Source organism: Nelumbo nucifera, chromosome 5, assembly GCF_055504915.1.
Source record: "Nelumbo nucifera cultivar China Antique chromosome 5, China Antique-T2T, whole genome shotgun sequence".
Taxonomy (NCBI): domain Eukaryota; kingdom Viridiplantae; phylum Streptophyta; class Magnoliopsida; order Proteales; family Nelumbonaceae; genus Nelumbo; species Nelumbo nucifera.
Window position 1 is genome coordinate 71,871,906 of NC_142653.1, and position 21,575 is coordinate 71,893,480.

At 32.4% G+C, this 21,575-nt stretch overlaps 2 protein-coding genes across 13 annotated transcripts; both read left to right on the forward strand.

The window, feature by feature from the left end:
• The first annotated feature begins 1,049 nt into the window (after positions 1 to 1,049).
• On the forward strand, positions 1,050 to 8,097 carry LOC104610173 (AT-rich interactive domain-containing protein 4-like). 12 transcript variants are annotated; one of them, XR_016075960.1, is made up of 9 exons: positions 1,052 to 1,796; positions 3,381 to 3,563; positions 3,948 to 4,068; positions 4,941 to 5,029; positions 5,455 to 5,734; positions 5,841 to 5,897; positions 5,998 to 6,291; positions 6,439 to 6,562; positions 6,811 to 8,097. XR_016075960.1 is itself a non-coding variant. In XM_088887176.1 (9 exons), the coding sequence occupies exons 2-9, from the start codon at positions 3,424 to 3,426 to the stop codon at positions 6,460 to 6,462; spliced, it is 858 nt and encodes a 285-aa protein (XP_088743302.1). In that variant the 5' UTR covers positions 1,053 to 1,796; positions 3,381 to 3,423; the 3' UTR covers positions 6,463 to 8,097. The 12 variants fall into 12 exon arrangements, 8 of the variants coding, with proteins under 8 accessions (XP_088743301.1, XP_088743300.1, XP_088743299.1 ...); XR_016075961.1 differs by having other exon boundaries at positions 6,992 to 8,097; XR_016075959.1 differs by having other exon boundaries at positions 7,002 to 8,097.
• Positions 6,717 to 7,673, forward strand: LOC148791861 (E3 ubiquitin-protein ligase UPL2-like). The gene has a single exon (XM_088888317.1). The coding sequence runs from the start codon at positions 6,717 to 6,719 to the stop codon at positions 7,671 to 7,673; it is 957 nt and encodes a 318-aa protein (XP_088744443.1).
• Positions 8,098 to 21,575: the final 13,478 nt, after the last annotated feature.

Consider the following 21,575-nt stretch of genomic DNA (forward strand, 5'->3'; position numbering starts at 1 on the left):
CGAGTCCAGCTCGGCAACTCGACAGGTAAACTACTCGCCGGAAGCCGCCTTACCCACACCTCTTCCCCGGGGTTAAGGCACTTCGGGGCGTCCCGAGTTCGGGGTGCCCTAACCTCTCTTAAGGCCCGAGCTCCTCCCAATTGACCTCGGGCCACTCCCAGGCAAGAACGCACCGATCCATCTCTAGACACCCCGAGGCATAGACACCTCGGGTCAGCTAGCTCGACATAACTGACTACAGGCAGCCCGTCACTCAAAGGACAGCCCGGCCTAAGGGTAATTCGCGGGAGGCTAGTTCGGTATACCACAGGAGGGCTTCCTGCTCGACCGCCGTACCCGACAAATCTGTGGACAGCAGACATGTCCCTCATCGAATAGCGCCGCGTCTGCCACCTTTAGAAAGGTGTCCCGTACCTGACAGGCACGTACCCTGCAACGACGGCCCCACGCGTGCCACCTCAGCCTTGCCTGTAACGGCTGTGGCAGACTGACAGTGGCAGTTATACCTGCCCTGTCAGAAGTCAGAGGGCCTGAAGCAACGGAATTCAGTTATAAGGGGCTTATTCTCAAGGAACAAGGTATCTTCAAATCATCTGCGCAACCTGCACTCTTAGCCTTCGTTTTCCTTTTGCTTCTTGCACACAATACTGACTTAAGCATCGGAGTGTTTCCGCCGGGAAAACCCCCGGGAGTTCTTCCTCTTTCCTCTCGTCTCAGGTACCTCTTAGGAGCCACGCGAGTGCCAGATAGGAGTGACCAGATCGCACTACATTATTAGGCTTTGTATGATTTAACAGTTTGCATAGTGCTTGTACATGGATAGGCACCTATGGCACCTGCTTCTTGTGGAGTATCTGAAGCTAAATCCACAAGCTTTGCATCTGCTCTTTTTGTTATGCTTTTTTTATCAATATTTTTGTTATTACTTATCCTTCGTCCACTTGGCAAAACATTCTCATCATACATCAGGACTCGGTTTTGTTTCTGATATGACTTTAACTAATTGAGTTGCAATGTACAAAAGCCTCCCATATCCATTGAAAAGTTAAAGGGTGCAAGCAGATTCATTGGAAAGGTATTATCAAAACTTGTCAGCCTATGCAACTTTGTAGCTAACTTGTCAAGTGTCACCTTTGCATTTAATGTTCTCATAGATCTTCCACCTTCACTCAGTAGCGGCAGTTTTCGACCTGGCTGTTTGGCGACTGCCGCTAGAAAGATAGATTTGTAGCGGCAGTCGTTTAAAACTGCCGCTAGAGGCCAAACGCTACCTCCCGCTCTTTCTCTCTCACTCAATCGTCTGCTTTTCTCTCTCAGTCGTCTCTCTGCCTATCTCTCTCTCTCAGTCCGCCCTCTCTCTGCCTCTCTCGCGACTCTCTCTCTCTCTCTCACTCAATTGTCTGCTTCTCTCTCTCAGTCGTCTCTCTGCCTCTCTCTCTCTCTCGCTCAGTCCGCCCTCTTTCTCTCTCTCTCAGCCTCTCTCGCGACTTGCGTTCTCTCTCTCTCTTACTCAGTCGTCGATCTGATTCTCTCTCTCAGTCGTCTCTCTGCTTCTCTCTCACTCAGTCGTCCCTCTCTAGATCTCCCTCGCTCTCAGTCATCCCTCTCTCGCTCTGCCTCGCTCTCAGACATCCCTCTCTGGCTCTCTCTCTGATCTGATCTCTCCACCAGCTTTGATTTGATTTCTCTCTGATCTGATCCCTCCGCTAACTTAGAGTGCAGTAAGAAGTGGGAGATGGATCTGAAGCTCGAGTTAATTTCCTAACGCAGCATTGTTCGTTCATCACCGATAGAAGGTAAGATTGAAAGTCTACATGACCTAGGATAGCTATCCTCCTTTCGTTGGTTTAGTTTAATACTGAATTGCGTTAGTATTAATTTTAGTATTGCGTTCGCTCTTTCTCAGTCATCTCTTTTGCTCGTTCTCTCTCTCTCTCTCTCTCTCTTTGATTTAAGAAAGAGGAAAAAACTGAAACTCGAACTGTAAAGGAAGATCGACAAGTAAATCTCTCTCTCTCTCAAATTGGCATTTGATCCTAATATGGTTCGTAAATATTTTTAAATGTTTAAATTTTGCGAAAACCTCATTAATAAATAGAAAACCTAGGTTATAACTTGGTAAAATTGCTTCGAATCATTTTTAAGAGTTTGACACTATTTCTACTTGGCCTTTCTCTTTAGAATATCATTTTAATTTATTTTTCACAATTATATTTGTGGTTTTACATAGTCACTGCATGAATATCATTTTAATATATAATTTATAATATACATATTATTGGGTTTCTTATGAGATAGTCCCCAATCCTAACTTATTTTTATTAGTTATGAATGGGATGAAGACACTTTCTGGCTGAGATGATGATGAGCTTGACTTAGATGGCTGGTTCTGTTGTTTACTTGGTTGTTAATATTTGGATTTTGGTATTTGGGTTTGGAAATGATGATGAGCTTGACTTGATGCTCTTATAGTGAATTTGATAAGTTTGCAAACTATGAGTTCACCATTTTGAGATTAGCCTTCTAATATCTAATTCTGTATTGGTTCAATAAGTGAGAAGTGAGAACTCTTCTGAAGTAATAAGTCTATCTAATTCTGTATTGGTTCAATTTATAGTGCTGCAATCTAATGCAACCTTGTCAGTTCAAAAACACTTGAATTTTTTTGGAATATATGTTGTCTTTTTAGTATTATCCAAACACCTGTTTCTGTTTGTATTTTGCCTTTAATTTGTTGCTCATCAGAATCTCTTCAACCGTTACTGATCAAAAACATTAGAATCTATTTCTAAGACATTCAAAAAACCCATCAGAAGTTAATTTCAAGCTTTAGTTTTCAAAACAATCAATTATGTAGAAGGGAAACGAAGTTTGCATTGGGGATGGTTCTAAGGGAATTCATACCTATTGCTCAATTTGTTTGTGGTGCAAATGAAGTTTGCATTGGTGTACAAATGGGCTGAGTGTAAATTCTACTTTATTTTCTTATTGTTTTGGATCAATAACAAAGTAACTTTTATTAAGCTAATATAATATTATACAAATTGATTTTACAAAAAGCAGCTCCCACTAAGCCAGCCCTTTCATGACATTAGGTAACCAGAGAAGCCCAAAAAAACTGCTCCCTAGAAACTACTTGCTTGGTAAGTGCACCTGCCAAACAATTAGCTGATCCACTAAGCTATCTGAATAAGCCTCTCTTGCAAGCTGTATAATCTCTCTCAGAACTTTGTCTGTAAATATATATCCCCTGGCTGTTGCTATTCATCCACCCCATCACCCAACATCAATTCACTTTCAACCTTCAGTTGCCTGAGTTGTAGCTGCTTGGTTAATCTTAACCCATGTAGTTTATATACCACAGTGATCTAATTGTGCAGGTCACTCCACCTGTTTGTTTTCTGGATCCTTTTTGAGAATGTAATGTCCCTGCACCGGACTAAGGCAACCTTTATTGGCCTGCTGGAGGCAGGAAGAGTAAATGAATGGATATTAACTGAGAAATTGGGAGATGCTCTCAAGGTAAAAGCAGCCAAGAAACCTCGAGTCAGCATCAGAGAAAGGTAATTTTCTTTACATGCTGATGCTATTTTTTCAGTTTGACAAGAAGGGAAGTGGGGAGTCTGATCAAAAAAGGCATCATTGTACATCAGTTTTCAAAACTTGGGTTTTCAATTAAGAATTGCATATGTTAGCATATATTTTGAAATTTGAATCATTAGCCTCTATATGTTCATATAAAGTCTCCTGGGGCTAGATTTGAGCAATTGAAGCCATAAGCAGATCCTAGGCTAAACAAGGCTGTTAATTTCCATCTTGAAGTTGGTGGCCAGTCTTACATGGCTTCCCAGTGTCCTGTGTTAAAAACTGTAATTGATAATTTGATACATTACTGTGTTATACATAATATCTGACACATTGCTTGTTTCATGGTTGATTTCCAACAGACTCCATCTGCTGGAGCTAGGAGTTGGAATGCTTCTCTTCCTTGTCGCATGCTATGGTCTTGCTTATGGAAAGAACCATTACTTCCTATACCTCTATCTGCAATCTTTGGCATTCTTCATGGTAGGGTTTGGCTATGTTGGCACCTTTGTCCCCAACTCTTAGCAGGCATGGCCGGATGCAATGGCACAATCCTCTTCAATATCTGTCATACCACCATGCTTCAATATCTGTCATATCACCATGCTTCAATAAAATTGAATGTAAATCATGTAAATTACTCATTCTCTTATGGGAAGTTTGTTGGCATATAGTAAACTTGTCACAAAGCACATATGTGAAGTACCTGCAATTTAACTCGGTGAACAAGAAAATATCTGTTTGACTCTTCTGAACTCTTCGACTCAATTTTTCAATGAATATAAGCAACTAAGCATACATTTTGATTCAAATTAATCAAATTTTGAGCTGTTATCATGTTCTCATGAGATTTCTTGAGTGAATTGTCTATTCTTTGAGTGATTAAGTTCTCTGAACACCTATCTATCATCTAGAAACAGCAAATAGGAAAATGGTCAAGTCTGTGGAATTGATAATTTTCCGAACATGATGATGATGATGATGAAGATGTAATTCTTGTCTACCTATGAGAACTGATATTTGTCACTGTTTCTGTAATTCTTGTACTCTCCCAACACTTAAATCAGGCTGTCAGATATGGACCCTTGTGCTAAATTCCAATAAATCATTCTTTTATTTCTTATAATTTTTTCAAGGGAACTTGTTTTGAAATTCTTACTAGAATATAATTTATTTAGGTTATTTAAGACTTATTTATGATATGATTATTTTTCAAAACATTGTGCTAAATTGGAAAATTACTAAATTGAGAACTCAAAGTAAGATCTTTTTTGTGGTTTTGTATGCTCTTTACTGATAGTTCTTTTATTGGAAAGGAACAACTGAAACATTTGCTTTAATATTTTTTTTGACAGGGAGTCCCTTGTGTGATATATTGGAAGAATACATTTTCTAGGTATGCAGCATGCCATTTTCGACAGGCATTGCTATCAGTGGTACAGAGGTATTATCGTTTACTGTATAAGGAATTCAACAATGAGTAGCCTCCTTGCCCATGATGGGGTGGTTAGTGTACTTTCTTGTTTGGTCATAGCACAAAAAATGAACCTACTAGATGATCCTTGCTGGCCGAACAGTGCTAATTGCTTCCTTTTAGATGATTTTGGTTAAAATGTTTGTAACATGTGGAAAATTTCACTTATTCAACAGTGAGGGTTGTCCATTTCATTTGATCTTTGGTCTAAGTGTTGTATGATTTAGATTCTTTATTGGTTAATCCATGTTAATCCATATGTAGAGGAAGGTTGCATCAGTCACCATCCATTAATGGGCTTGTAGAATGTTTTATTTTCTTGTTTTTTTTCTGTTGGAAAGCAAAATTAACTTGTGTTGTTCTGGTATTTTGGGTTTTCTATTGGTTGCTGCTAGTTCATGTAGCCATACATGGGATGCATTCCAACTTGCCCATGCATCGTTTAGGCTCTATTGTGTACGAAACAACCATGTCTTGCCAACCAACAGCCACAAGGTTAGTAGTAAGGTGGGGCCACGCCTACTAGGTGAACCCCCAAAGATTAATATTGCTCCACCTGAGAAGGAGGCTGAGGAAGAAGATGAAGAAGGTTCATCAGGCTCTCTCCTAGCGATAAAAGTATATGGTGATGATGTGAACATTAGGTTTCTTGTTTGTGGAGTGCCATGCACATTGGTGAGATGTACTTAGTTTTCATCATGTATTTTCTTTCTAAAAAATAAAAGAATAATATTCTTTTCCTCGGATTTGTTTCTTATGACATTCTTGTTTCCTTTTGAAGGATGCATTCTTGTTGGGATCTTTGGAAGATGGCTTAAATGCCATCTTAAGCATTGAAGTAAGTATGATGCAAGGTTGTTTGGTTTTACATCCATAACTATTTAACCTCGATTTCTTTCTTCACTGATATATGCTTGTTTTTGTTCTTAAATGTATAGAACTCTAGTTTAAGGTCCAAATTCTTCACTGATACTGTAAGCATTCCATCTTATTATCTTGAACCTTGGATAAAATGTCCTATGAGAACTAATTTTTCTCATATTCTTTCTATACCTAATGCATTGATTGGTGGAGCTAAGGCAGTGGATTTTGATTTTTTTTATTATTATTTTTCACAACAGGAAAGCTTTGTCATTCTCTGCCCCCTCCTTCATTCCTCTTCCAAACTGCCCAATGAATTTTCTCGACCTCAAGGGCCGAAGAGAGAGATAAAAGAGATCAATCCTGAAAGGGTATGCCTTCTGCATTTTGTTTCCTTGGATTTCTTTTATAGGTTTTTGTAATGATAGCATAAAGGCTCTTCTGGATTTTGGTAACTTAGCTCACAATATCATCTTACATCTTTTCGAATTGTGCTGAAATTTAAATGACTTGACCAGAGAGTCACATGCCCAGAAAGCTGAAGTGGCAATTAAACATTCTTCTACTACAAGGCAGCCATGGAGACACCTTGGATGTAGCAATTGGCTTATTTGTTGCTCGGCTCTCACAGTTGCAGAGAAGGTAAGGCAGAACTTTAGGAGGATGATTTGCTACTTCTGAACATGCACCCTGAAACAGTGCATTGATCAATTTGGTAATAAACATATAGCAAGTAATAAACATCCCAGCACCCTGGAGTGCTGAGGAAAGCAGTTCCAGGACAAAATCCTTGAACATGCAAGTAATAAACATCCCAGATTTGCATCTGCGGAAGGAGGATGATTTGCTACTTCTGAAACAGTGCATTGATCAATTTGGTGTGCCTCCAGAACACAGGTTCTCTTTGCTGACCCGAATTAGATATGCCTGGGCTTTTCGTTCTCCTAGAACCTGCAGGCTGTACAGCAGGATTTCTCTTGCATTCATTGTGCTTGTTCAGTCCAATGATGCTCATGGTGAACTTGTATCTTTTTTCTCAAATGAGCCAGAGTATACTAATGAGTTAATCAGGATTGTGCAGTCTGAGGAATCTATTTCTGGAACTATTAGAACACTTGCAATGCTTGCATTGGGGGCACAATCAGCTGCATATTCATCATCTCATGAGCGAGCAAGGATATTGAGTGGATCAAGCATCATTTCTGCTGGGGGGAATCGAATGATTCTTCTGAATACGCTCCAGAAAGCTGTCTTGACATTGAATAATTCCAATGATCCTTCATCTCTTTCTTTTGTTGAAGCACTTCTACAGTTCTACCATCTTCATGTTATATCTTCTTCAAGTTCTGGGAATTCTATAAGAGGATCAGGGATGGTTCCTACACTATTACCTCTGCTACAGGATGTAAATGTTACTCATATGCACCTTGTATGTTCTGTAAAAACTCTACAAAAGCTCATGGATTACAGTAATGTAGCTGTTTCCCTGTTCAAAGATCTTGGTGGTATGGAACTCCTGTCTCAGAGATTACAAACAGAAGTGCATAGGGTCATAGGTCTGAGTGGTGCAGATGACAATTCTATGGTTAGTTGTGATCTCTCAAGATATGATGATGATCAGTTGTACTCCCAGAAGTGGCTCATCAAGGCTTTACTGAAGGCACTTGGGTCTGCTACTTATGCTCCTGGATCATGCTGGATTAATCCAATCCATGACTGGAATGCTTCGAGTCTTGGACCTGGATCAGGCTGATGCACCTAAGGTTGTTACTGGAATTGTCAAGGCTCTTGAGTCAGTAACCAAGGAACATGTCAACTCTGCTGGTCTTAATTCTTGGAAGGGTGAGCACTCACGGAAGCCATCTGATCAAAACCCAGCTAGAAGAGTAGATAATGGTGATGATCAATTATAAGTGCGGACTTGACAACCTGCTATGACGAAAGAGGTGCTTTGTTAGCGGACAGGAGCCTCAAATCAATTGAAGAGGCCAATCAAGAGATCGAATTAACAGATCTGCAGCTTGGTTGACATCCTCTGTTGCAACATTGCCAGATCCAATGCATATATAAATTTACTTTTGTGCATGACGAAGGAGAAAATCTCCCCAATACGACCCAATACAAACATCAATCAATATTCTTTTTCATATTTATTAATAAAAAATTTTCGGGGTGAATTCTGATCTTGATCAAACTATCTTGTAATTGATGTTTTTTTTTAATATTTTTTGTATTTTATTTCGGATTAAATGAATACAGAAAGAAAAAAATAGAGAAAAAATGGTTATTCGAAAAAAATATATATACTTTTAGCGGCAGTCGCGACTACCGCTAAAGAAGCTTAAGGCTGCCACTAAAAATATACTTTTAACGGCAGCCGAATTAGAATTAGTGGCAGTCGCGACTGCCGCTAAAAAGGATTTTAGCGGCAGTTGAGCATTTATACCGGCAGCCGTTATAACTGCCGCTAGAATGTTTTAGCGACAGTTCTTTTAGCGGCAGTTTGCCGTACTGCCGCTAAAAGTCATTTTTCTTGTAGTTTAGACATAACAGATCTGAGTTCCTGTTAATATATGAATGACAGGAACAGAGAAATCCATACATTCTTTCACATGACTCTCTTCTCTTGACTAGTTTTTTTTGGCATATGATGCCATGTATTCAATCCAATTGTAGAAAAGATATCATTTCATGCTCCCAGCTTTGATCTGAATAATAAAAAAGTTTCAAAATTCAATAGCTTCCTATCTGGATGAACCTCTAATACTATATTACAGACATCCACCTTTGTGCTCTCTCTTATTAGCTGCAAGATTAGTAATTTCAGTTCAACTAAATCTTGATTGATAAGGTTAATAGTGTCAATTCAACCAAATATTGATTCTAATTTAATGTGTCAGTAGATTGGTTCGTAAATCCAAATATCCACCAAGGTATAAATATATGTATGTTTGAAATTCTACCCTCTCTTGATTCATTACTATCTATAGATTGTTGTAGATGTAATGTGTTTCCAAATCCATTATGAGGGTGCTGACCAATATTAATATATTTATTTTTTTCTTGTTTCTAGAAAATGTGACATCAGAAAAAAAATAGGGAAATCAATGATACTGGAAAGACATGGTACTAGAAGAGCTTTGACCAATCAAATCACCCCATGAATTGTTATGAATACCACCTGATTGGGCACCTCTTTTATGATACTAGTTGATTGGCTATCCGATATCATGTCTTTCCGGTATCACAGTCAAATAGACACATTCTTGGATGCATGTTTTTCCAAAGCAAGGTGAAGTCTTTTTTAGTTTAATTCAGGAAAACACCTCTGTTTCTGAAACAAAGAGATGGGTATTTTTTTAAATGTTTTCATATCCAAGCAGGTGACATGGGCTACTATTTTGTGCCACACCCTCCCTCCACCCCAAAATATCTTATACACATCTTACAAGTATGATCCACAACAACTAAGCCTCATCTCAAGTTTGATCTCAATCCTTGCACTTCTGATTTGTTTAGCATTAGGCTTTGAATGAAGTAGGCTAGTTTATATTGAACAATTAATAATTAGATTTTCATTACTGATTTTAAATATCTAAAAATGTAATTTCTAACTTATTTTCTATTATTTCTTATAGGTTGAATATGCTAAAGGAGATTTTCACTTAAGTGTCAAACATCCAAGTTGGCCAAAGTCAGCCCTTACAAAGTGAGAAAACAATATTCTTTTAAAGATTTTCACTTCATTTTACTTGATCTTGTATTTTGAGCATTAACCAATTTTTTACTGATAAACATAATCCATTCCCTAACAATTTATATGGTATGATTTGCAGGTTCAACCATTATGTTAAATGGATTTGCATTGGAAGACATGTTACATTATCTTGGAAATTGGATTTTTTAATTCCTTGTACAAATGGATATTGTATTTAAACAATTTGTTTTGGATATTATAATAATAGATAATTCAATTAATAGATTTTGTTTTACTTGCATTTTTTATTTAAATTGTTTTTTATGTATCAATTGTCATGAGATTTGTATTAAATAGGTATTACATTGAGATTTGTCATGGAATTAAGCTAGTATAAAAAATAAAAAAAAATATCAAAGACGGCGGTCATACAACCGTCGGCTTAGCCATAAACAAGCCGTAAGGCGGCGGTCAAATAGGACCTAAGCCGGCGAATCAGACTGCCACCTAAGAAGGCAATTAGAGTTTTCACTAGCCTAAGCCGGCGGTTTAGACCACCGCCTAAAAAGGTAGGTAAAATTTTGATTGACCTAAAGTGGCGGTCAAAACTGCCACTTTTATTAATGATAAGCCAACAGTTCTGATGTACCGCCACTTTAGAGTTAATTGAACCGTTTCGGACTGGCCTTCAAGGGTGGCAGTCTTTTCTGTTTAAGCCGGCGGTCTTGACCTAAGCTGGCAGAGGTTTAGGGGGTGGACTGAAGACCGCCGCCTTAGATCAAAGCCAACGGTCTTAAGGCCTAAGCCGGCGGTTATGCAACCACCAGCTTAGACTGATTTTCTTGTAGTGTACAATGGAAGGCGTTGACTTTGAACCTTGATTTCCTTAAACTTCCTACACTAACTAATCAGTGAGTGACAACTATTCATTTTCCTACACTTCATGCTATGACTAAGAATTTAGGCTACGGAAGGCCACCCTTTGTTTTAGTAAGTCTTTTATTGTAAGAATAGATTTCCACATAAATCAATGCATTGAATGCAATATGGAAGTTTAATTTGCAGAATAGATTCTAGTTTTGTTTTTCAAACCCACTAGTATTATTAAAATGAGGATATTTTATTACTTGTGATCACTAAATAATATTGTAAATAACTAATTTCAGTTATATTAACTAATAATTATAGAAAATAACTTTAAAAATGATATTTATTAGTAATAATTTTACAATAATAGTGTATATTCATTATATATTTATATATACTAAAATTAACATTTATTGTATTTTCAGTAATTATTTATTGTATTTTTTGATAAATATGTTTTCAGTAATTATTTATAAATCTATTTTTATTTTGTTATTTAAAAGAAAATTGTCAATAATTATTGGAGATTAAAAAACTATTATTAACTCTTGAAATTTAATTTATTGTATTTATTGAATTTTTGCTATAAATTTATTTTTATAATTATGTATTTTTTTATAATTTATTGAATAATATTTATTAGAGATTAAACTATTATTTGAGATTATACTATTTATTGACTAATTTAATATATTTTCAGTATTTATTTTATTTTTGTAATTATTGTATTTTCATTATAAATTTATTTTAATAATTGTGTATGTTTGCTATAAATTTTCAATAATTATTAGAGATTAAACTATTAATTTAGCTAAAATTAGCAGTGTTATTTATTTTTAATAATTGGTTGATTTCGCCAACCAAATCAACTTGGTTAGGTCAGGAGTTTGTCACTCGAAACCAACTGACCATTAGTGAAAACCCACCAACTCGGGTTGCATCATTTTGGGTCTATTTTCGGAGTTTGTTTGTTCAAAAGATTTTAACTTAAAAATTAAATTTAAATTTAATAATTTATGGTGGTATTATTAATAAATAAATAAATTTATGATATAAAATATTTTAGACTAAGAAATATGGGAATTTTCCCACTTTCCTATATTAAAAAATTAAATTTAAAATATAAAACATTAATATATATCTATGGTCAGGTCAGTTCAATTTTGGTCGAGTTGCAAATGGCTAAACTGAAAGTGGCCTAACTTGTTTGGGTTGGAAAATTGTTGAACCAAAACCGATCTGAAATACTAGAAAACTGACGAACTGGGGTCGAGTTCGATCGGATAGGTCATTAAAAAGTTAAAATATAAAACAATTATAAACTCTTATGTGTTTCTATTGTTTAGCTTTCACTTAATAAAGCCCGTGCATCTAACGGGTCCCCACAAGTATAAATTATAATTTTACGAATTATTCAATTCAAATGTTATTCAAATAATAAAAATTTAACATTAAAAAAATAAAACATTGTTTTAATATTTCAATAACTAAATATCTTAAATAAGAAAACATAAAAAATAGCTAAATAATTATATAACAAAATATTCCATATTACGTAAAAACTTTAAAATAAAATAAATTCAAATAATGAAAATTTGAAATATTTTACATATTATTTAAATAATTAAGTAACAAAATATTTAACATGACTAAATTTTAAATAGTTAAAATAAAAAAAAAATTATGTAAAAAGTTTTAAAATTTTTCTTAAAAGTAGAAAAATAATTATAATAGATTTCATAATATTCATATTAACAATAATTTAATATTTTACAAAATTAATTATGTAATAATAGTACTAACTATAATTTTACAGATTACTAGAATCAATAAATAATCAATATTTTAAAAGTTTAAATAACTAAATAGTATTGTAAACAACTAATTTCACTTATATCAATTAATAGTTATAGAAAATAGATTTCAAAAAATTAATATTTATTAGTAATAATTTACAATAATAATGTATATTCATTATATCTTTATATATAATAAAATTAATATTTATCGTATTTTCAATAAGTATTTATTGTACTTTTTGATAAAAATGTTTTCAATAATTATTTATAAATCTATTTTTGTTTTGTTATTTAACAGAAAAATTGTGAATAACTATTGGAGATTAAACAACTATTATTTACCTTTTGGAATTTAATTTGTTGTATTTTTGTTATAAATTTATTTTTAGTAATTATGTATTTTGTATAATTTATTGATTAATATTTATTAGGGATTAAATAATTATTTGAGATTACATTATTTATTGACTAATAAATAACTAAATAATATTGTAAATAATTAATTTAACTTATATCAATTAATAATTACAGAAAATAACTTTCAGAAAAAATTATATTTATTAGTAATAATTTTACAATAATAGTGTATATTCATTATATTTTTATATATAATAAAATTAATATTTTTTGTATTTTCAATAATTATTTAATTTATTTTTTGATAAATATATTTTCAATAATTATTTATAAATCTATTTACATTTTTTTATTTAACAGAAAATTTTCAATAATTATTGGAGATAAACATCCATTATTTAACTTTTGAAATTTAATTTATTGTTTTTTTTTGTTATAAATTTATTTTTAGTAATTATGTATTGTGTATAATTTATTGATTAATATTTATTAGAGATTAAACTATTTATTGACTAATTTAATATATTTTTAGTATTTAATGTGTTTTTGTAATTAATGTATTTTTATTAGATATCTATTGTATTTTCATTATAAATTTCTTTTCAATAATTGTGTATTTTTGCTATAAATTTTCTATAGTTATTGGAGATTAAACTATTCTTATTTATTAGAGATTAGACTACTAATTTAGTTGAAATTAGGAGTGTTCAAGGATTGGTTCAGTTCGGTTGCATGTTGTTTCACCAACCAAATTAACCTAGTCAAGTCGGTTGTTTGTCACCCGAAACTTATTGACCATCAGTAAACCCACCAACTCGGGTTGTACCAGTTTAAATCTATTTTTGGTTTGGTTTGTTTGTTCAAAAGATTTAAACTTAAAAATAAAATTTAAATTTAATAAATTACAAAGGTATTATTAAAAAATAAATTAAAAAAATTAAATTTATGATATAAAATTTTTAGACTAAGAAATATACGAATTTTTCCCCTTTCCCGTATTAAAAACATTATACATAAAATATACAATATTAATATATATCTATGGTCGAGTTGGTTCAGTTTTTTCGGTTTACTAATGGCCAAACCGAAACTGACCTAATTTGGTCGGGTTGGAAAATTGTTAAACCAAAGGCGATCAGAAATACCAAAAAACCGACCAGCTCTGGTTGAATTTGATCTGATTGATTACTAAAAAGTTAAAATATAAAACAATTGCATACTCTTTTGTGTTTCTATTGTTTGTTTAGCTTTCGCTTAACAAAGCCTGTGCATCACACGGGTCCCTGCTAGTGTGTGTATGGGTGTGTGTGTGTGTGTGTGTGTGTGTGTGTGTGTGTATATAGTAAAACACAATAGTTTTTCTCATTTTTCTCATTTTCAATTTTTTTTCTATTCCATGTCATTTTTTAAACAACCAATGAGATGCTCTCCTCCTTAAAAAATTACCTAAAATCTCTATCCCTCTTTCTATCTCTCTCCCACTCTCACTCTCACACACACCCCCTTCTCAATAACATAAATAATATCCTCTCCTAAAATTTCTCCTAAACTACCTCCCCCACTTTCTCCCAAATTATCTATAATTCATATTTATCTCCTAAATTATCACTAATTTAGTAAAGAGTTTCTTTTATAAATTATCACTAATTCAGTATAGAGTTTATCTCCTAAATTATTTAAATATTTCAATAACAAAATATCATAAATAAAAATATTAAAAATAGCTAAATAATTATATAACAAAATATTTAATATTATGTATTAACTTTAAAATAAAAAGTTCAAAAAAAAACAAAAAAATTTAAATATTTTATATATTATTTAAATATTTAAATAATTAGATATTTTAAATAACTAAATATTTAACATAACTATATTTTAAATAGTTAAAATAACGAAATCTATCTATATATAAAGTAGAAACATGCCACATCATGGCCTGAGCTTTCTCCCTTACCCTAACCGAGAACTCTTAACCCCTCTTCATTTTAGCCTCCTTGCTTCCTCATGAAGCCACTTCATCAGTCCATTCTCCCCCTTTCATTTTGACATCTCATGCCTGGCCTATCCCTCTTTCCTCTATGTTTAACCCTTTGGATATCCCTTCATAAAACTATTCCTAAAATCTCTCTCTACCAACATCTAATCTAATATAGCCAAGGGGCACCACTATCCCCCACTTTCTCCTAAATAATCTATAATTCCTATTTATCTTTTAAATTATATATAAATCCTAATTATCTCCAAAATTATCTCTTATCTAGTAGAGAGTTTCTTTCCTAAATTATCTCTAATTCCTATTTATCCTATCCCCAATTTTTCATCTATATCTATCAAAAGAAAGCTTCAATTAAAAAAAAATTAAGAATTACTTAAATATTATAATGAAATTGTGTAATAACTTTAAAAAATTTATTAAAAACACAAAAACTGTCATAGATTTAAAAATATTAGATTATTAATAATTTTATACTTTTATGAAATTCATAACAATATATTTTGTAATTTTACGAATTATACAATTTAAATATTAATCAAATAATAAAAATATAAAATAAAAAAATAATATTTAAAAATTTCAATAACTAAATATTATAAATAAAAAAATCCTAAAAATAGATAAATATTATATAACAAAACATTTAATATTATGTAATAACTTTAAAATAAATAAAATTTAAATAATGAAAATTTTTAAATATTTTACATTTTACTTAAATATTTAAATAACTGAAAATTTTAAATAATGAAATATTTAACATAACTAAATTTTATATAGTTAAAATAATGAAGTTATGTAATTAACTTAAAAAAATTTTTAAAAGTAGAAATTTTTATAATAGATTTCATAATAGTTTAATTAATAATATTTTTTTATTTTACAAAATTAATAATGAAATTATGTAATAATAGTATAACTTATAATTTTATGGATTATGAAATTCAATAAATAAGTAATATTGAAATAAGTAAATAATGATATTATTTAAATAGATAAATAATATTGTAAATAACTATTTTTAAATATTATTTAAAAACAAATAAAATAGATTAAATAAATAAATTATGTAATAGCCTTAAAAATTTTATCAAAAACACAAAAATGATTATAATAGATTTAATAATATTTGATAATAAGAATATGAAATATAAATAATTTAAATATTTTTAATAGTATTGAAATAATGAAAAATAAATTAAATAATTTAGAGGTATTGAAGCTTTCGAATAACAAAAATAGGTAATAACTTAAAAAAATGTTTTTAATAGATACTAAAAAATATAATAATATTTGCAATTATTGATGTACTAATAATAAAAACATTATTTCACTTATTTTGTATTTTTGTGATAAATATATTTTCAATAATTATGTATAAATCTATTTTTGTTTTGTTATTTAATAGAAAATTTTCAATAATTATTGGAGATTAAACTATTATTATTTGTTAGAGACTAAACTATTAGTTTAGCGAAAATTAGGAGTGTTCACAGGTTGGTTCGGTTCATTTGTAGGTTGTTTGGCCAACCAAATTGACCTGGCCGGGTTGGGGAGTTGGTCACCCAAAACCAACCAACCAACCATTTGTGAAAACCAGCCAATTTTGGTTATATTGGTTTAGGTCAACTTTCGGTTTGGTTGGTTGGTTCAAAAGATTTAAACTTAAAAACTTAAATTTAAAAATTATTGTGGTATTATTAAAAAATAAATTAAAAAAAATTAATACAATATAAAAAATTTTAAACTAAGGAATACGGGAATTTTCCCACTTATGTGCTTTTATTGTTTAGCTTTTGCTTAACAAAGCCCATGCATCACACAGGTCCCTGCTAGTTGCAACTTAAATGGGTTGGGTCGAGTTGAGGGTCAATCCAATCCTAAGTCTCAAACCTCAAGTTTAAGCTTGGCCCAATTCAAGGTTAAGCCTGAGTTTACCAACCTAGGCTCAACTCAACATTAACTAAACATCTCAAGCTTAGGGATGGAAATTTCTACCCTACTTGGTGGGTATCTACCCCTACCCACCTCGATGGGGTGGGTTATTTTGTTTGAAGGATAGGTTTTGAGGTAAGTTGGATTTTGGGATTCTACAACCCATATGTTACAGGTAGGGTATGTTATTAGGCTAAACCTAACCCACTCAACCTGCATATTATTTGAAGGCATATAAACTTTATGTACTAGGTGGTGAATTTAATAATATTTTGAATTAGATGTAAACGATAATTGATAGTTTATGTGTTCTTTTACATCTTAATCAAATAATTGGAATTTTTGTTATTTATTTATGTTATTTTACTTATTTATTGCTTTTATATAACAAGAAATAATAGGAAATTAGATGTGGGTTTTAAACCCAACCCACCATTACCCTTGAATACGGGGAGGGTTTGGATTCTCAAAATCCAACCTACTAGGCGAGTAAAATCTATAATTTACAAAACTCTCCCCGAACCCACTCTGTTGCCATCCTTGATCGGGCTAGGCATATTGAGTTTTGTAAATTATAGCTCAATTTCTATATATATATATAGATATATATTATCAACCTAAGTCTAATTCAAGTTTAGTTTAGGCCTGAGTTTTTTTTTTTTTTTGTTCAATCCCATTTTAAAGTTCAAAAACTTAAACCCAACCTATGCAAAAGCTTTGATTGAATCGGGTTAGGCTTGAATTGGATACACCCAACTTGCACCCTAGCTCTATTGCCTAAAATTGTTTTAACAAAGCCCGTGTATCACAAGGGTCCCCGCTAGTTATGTAATAAATTAAAAAAAAATTCTTACAAATAGAAAAATAATTATAACATGATATTCAAATTAATAATAATTTAATATTTTACAAAATTATGTAATAATAGTATAAATTATAATTTTACGGATTATTAAATTCAATAAAAAATTAATACTTTAAAATAAAAAAAAATGATATTATTTAAATAACTAAATAGTATTATAAATAAATAATTTCACTTATATCAATTAATAATTCTAGAAAATAGCTTTCAAAAAATCAATATTTATTAATAATAATTTTAAAATCTTAATCTATATTTATTATATATATTTATCTATACTAAAATTAATATTTATTGTATTTTCAGTAATTGTTTATTGTTTTTGTGATAAATATATTTTCAATAATTATGTATAAATTTATTTTTGTTTTGTTATTTAATAGAAAATTTCAATAATTATTGGTGATTAAACTACTGTTATTTAACTTTTTAAATTTAATTTAGTGTTTTTTTTTGTTATAATTTATTGGTTGATATTTATTAAAGATTAAACTATTTATCAACTAATTTAATGTAGTTTTTAGTATTTATTATATTTTTGTAATTATTGTATTTTTATTAGTTATTTATTGTATTTTCATTATCAATGTATTTTCAATAATTTTGTATTTTTGCTATGATTTTTTAACAATTATTGGATACTAAACTATTGTTATTTATTAGAGATTAGACTATAAATCTAGCTAAAATTAGGACTGTTCACGAGTTGGCTCGACTCAGTTGTAGGCTGTTTGGCCAACCCAATTAACCTAGTTAGGTTGGGGAGTTGATCACCCAAAACTAACTGACCATTAATGAAAATTGGCTGTCAGCACCCAATTTTTGCTCGATCCCTTCAAACCCCAAAACTTGGAAACACAACTAAATCAAATTGAGACTTTACAAAGCTAAAAATCCCTCTTTTGACACAATCCATAGGACAAATGAAAACCTCAAGATCAACATCAATGTCCAATCGAATATGGCCTACAGACTAAGGAAACTATAAATTAGTCACACACTCACCAATCATCATGCCAACTTCCTTTCTAATGGCCCTGATCCAACACATCCATCGCCTCAAGATCACTAGGATATAATTCCATTGCAAGTCTATAACAACCAATCTAAAAAATGTCAAGATTTCATTCTAATGGTCCTACACAACTAGAACTAGAAAACCTAGATTAATCCTTTCTTTCTTAGATCAGAACCATCCACTTGACTCCTCACCTTAATCCGTTCCTACTCACCAAATTTCATTACAAAATTCCCCCGTTTAACCCACAAGCTTAAATCCTATTTCAGCAAATCTTATCGATTAGATCTTACCATCCATCATCCTAGCTTCATTTGACCGATCAAACGTCACCACTATGATCAAAAACCCTAGCACATCAAATTTCACAACCGAACTCCTCCATTTGACTTTTAAAAAATTGAGATTCCATTTCGGGTTGTCTCGTTAACTGATAAACCATTGACCCAAACTAAATCTATCAATATATACCTTTGATCAAAGATCCATCACTTCCATAAGGTTTAGGACATTCAAAAGTTTCTACCCACCAAATTTCATCCTAAGATTCCCTCATTTGACCCTTCATCAAATGAAGATTCTATTTCAACAAATTTCATTGATCTGAACTTGTCAGCCATAGGTCTCCATCTTCCAAACCCTATTAGACTAATCAGACTTCACCGTTGTGTTTAGAGACCCAATAAAACCCAACACATCAAATTTCACAACCTGATTCGCCCATTTAACTATTAAACTAGGAAAATACCATTTTAACGTGTCAGATCAAATTGCCACCTCATTTGTCCCAACCCAAAACCTCAAAAGTATGATAGCGGATGTCAGACCCATTCTTGACCTGTTCAAACACTTGGACCAGTGAAATTGAGCCTAATAGACCTAAAGAGCCCAAAAACCCAAAGATACTTCCACTTAAAACTGAGAAAAGACAAAACCACATTTAAAAATTCATTAAATTTACATTTTCTGCAACTGACAGCCCCAAATAAGAGATTGCCATGACAGACACTCCCCAAGCTCCCATTGGACACACAAAACTCAGGAAAACCACCTCTAAATCAAAGACCTTTCACCAAAGAGGAAAAATTGATTGATCACCATTTTCTTTAAAAGATCCTTGACCATTCTCTTGTAAAAGCTTTCTTGAAGCCCAAGCCTTTAGATTGGATGAATTTTAGAACTCTCCCTCTTCCTTTCTCTATAAATACTAATCCAACTCGAGCTTAAGGGAGGAGAGGGGAGAAAACTAAAAAGAGAGAGATCTAAAAGAGAAGAAGAGGAGAAAAAAAAAGCATTTCCCCAACCTCTGTAATGTCTCCATTTTACTTGAAATCCCAAAGTCCTTAAAGATTAAACTTCAAATCCACCCTCTACTTTTAGCTGCAAGATTTGAAACCAAAAAGCGCACTATCCATCCCAGTATCTCATTCAAGCTTCTTTGAACTTGTTCCCACCGTTGGAGCTCTGAGCAACCCTTTTTATTGGTGTTTTGTTAGATGTAGAGCCTAGCCAACTCCTATATTGGGCTGCTACAGCAGCTTGGAGAGAGGGGTGAAGAACGAAGTTACTATCTAAGCAAGTAAATCAATTTCAGAATCTAAAAATGAGGGCCCATTTCCTCTAAAAAATGGATGGCAACTCTATTTCTTTGAGCCGACCATGAGCTTTTTGGAGCTCACAACAACGGTAAGGTTTGATTGGCCAAATGAAGTTGGGATGATGGATGATAAGTTTTAATCAATGAAATTTGCTAAAATTAGGATCTGGCTTGATAGTGGGTCAAACGAGGGAAGTTTGAGCTGAATTTTAGTAGGTAGGTACGGATTAAGGTAAGAATTCAAGTGGATGGTTATGATCTATAAAAAGAAGTGGTTAATCTAAGTTTACTAATTCTAGTTGTGTAGGGTCGTTGGAATGGGACCTTGGCACTTTTGAGACTGGTTGTTGTAAACTTGCAATGGGATTGTATCCTAGTGATTTTGAGGTGATGGATGTGTTGGATCAAGGCCATTAGAAAGGAAGTTGGTGTGATGAACGGTGGATGTCTAAGTCTATAGGCTATATTTGATTGGATGCCGTTGTTGATATCGAGGTATTCATTTGTCCTGTGGATTATGTCAAAAGAAGAATTCTTGGATTTGTAAAGTCTTAATTTGATCTGGTTGTAATTCCATGTTTTGGGGTCTAAAAGGAGGGTACAAAGAGGTAGGGTGAAGAGAACGAGCAAAAATTGGGTGTTGACAGCTGCCCCCAGTAATGGTTTGGACTCCATGTGGGTGGTTTGAGGACAAAGTAGTCTAGTTATAAGTTATCAAACTTTCTATATTTCTGGTCATACTGCTGCACGCTAGAAGCAAAAGATTTTTGAACTTTAATAGATTTTAGGAATGTGCCTGAACTAAAAGATATTTTTGCTTGCTTATGATTATGTACGAATGGGAATGCTATCGAATTATTTGTTCGAAGGCAACTCACACGAGCTGAAAGATTTTCGCATTTCTTTAAATTAGGATTTTTGGATTATGCCAAGTGAATATTTTCTATTGATCTCAGGATTATGCCCGAAGGCGAGCCACACAAAGCGAGAGATTTTGATAAATTTTGGATTATGCCCAAAGGCAGATCACACGAAGCGAAAGCTTTTGTTGAATTTTAGATTATGCCCAACGGTAGAGCTTTTGATGAATTTTGATTGATTTTAGATTATGCTCGAAGGCTACGAAGTGAAAGTTTTTGATGAATTTTGGATGGATTTTAGATTATGCCCGAAGGCAAATCACAAGAAGTGAGAGATTTTGATGAGTTTTGGATTATGTTCGAAGGTAGATCGCACGAAGTGAAAGATTTTGATGAATTTTATTTCTTGAAAATGGATCGCACGAAGCAAAAGCTTTTGATGAATTTTGATAGATTTTAGATTATGCCTGAAGGCAGATTGCACAAAGCGACAACTTTGATGAATTTTGGTGGATTTTAGATTATGCTTGAAAGTGAATCGCACGAAGTGAGAGATTTTGATGAATTTTGGATGGATTTTAGATTATGACTAAAGGAAGATCGCATGAAGCAAAATCTTTTGATGAATTTTGGTAGATTTTAGATTATGCTTGAAGGTAGA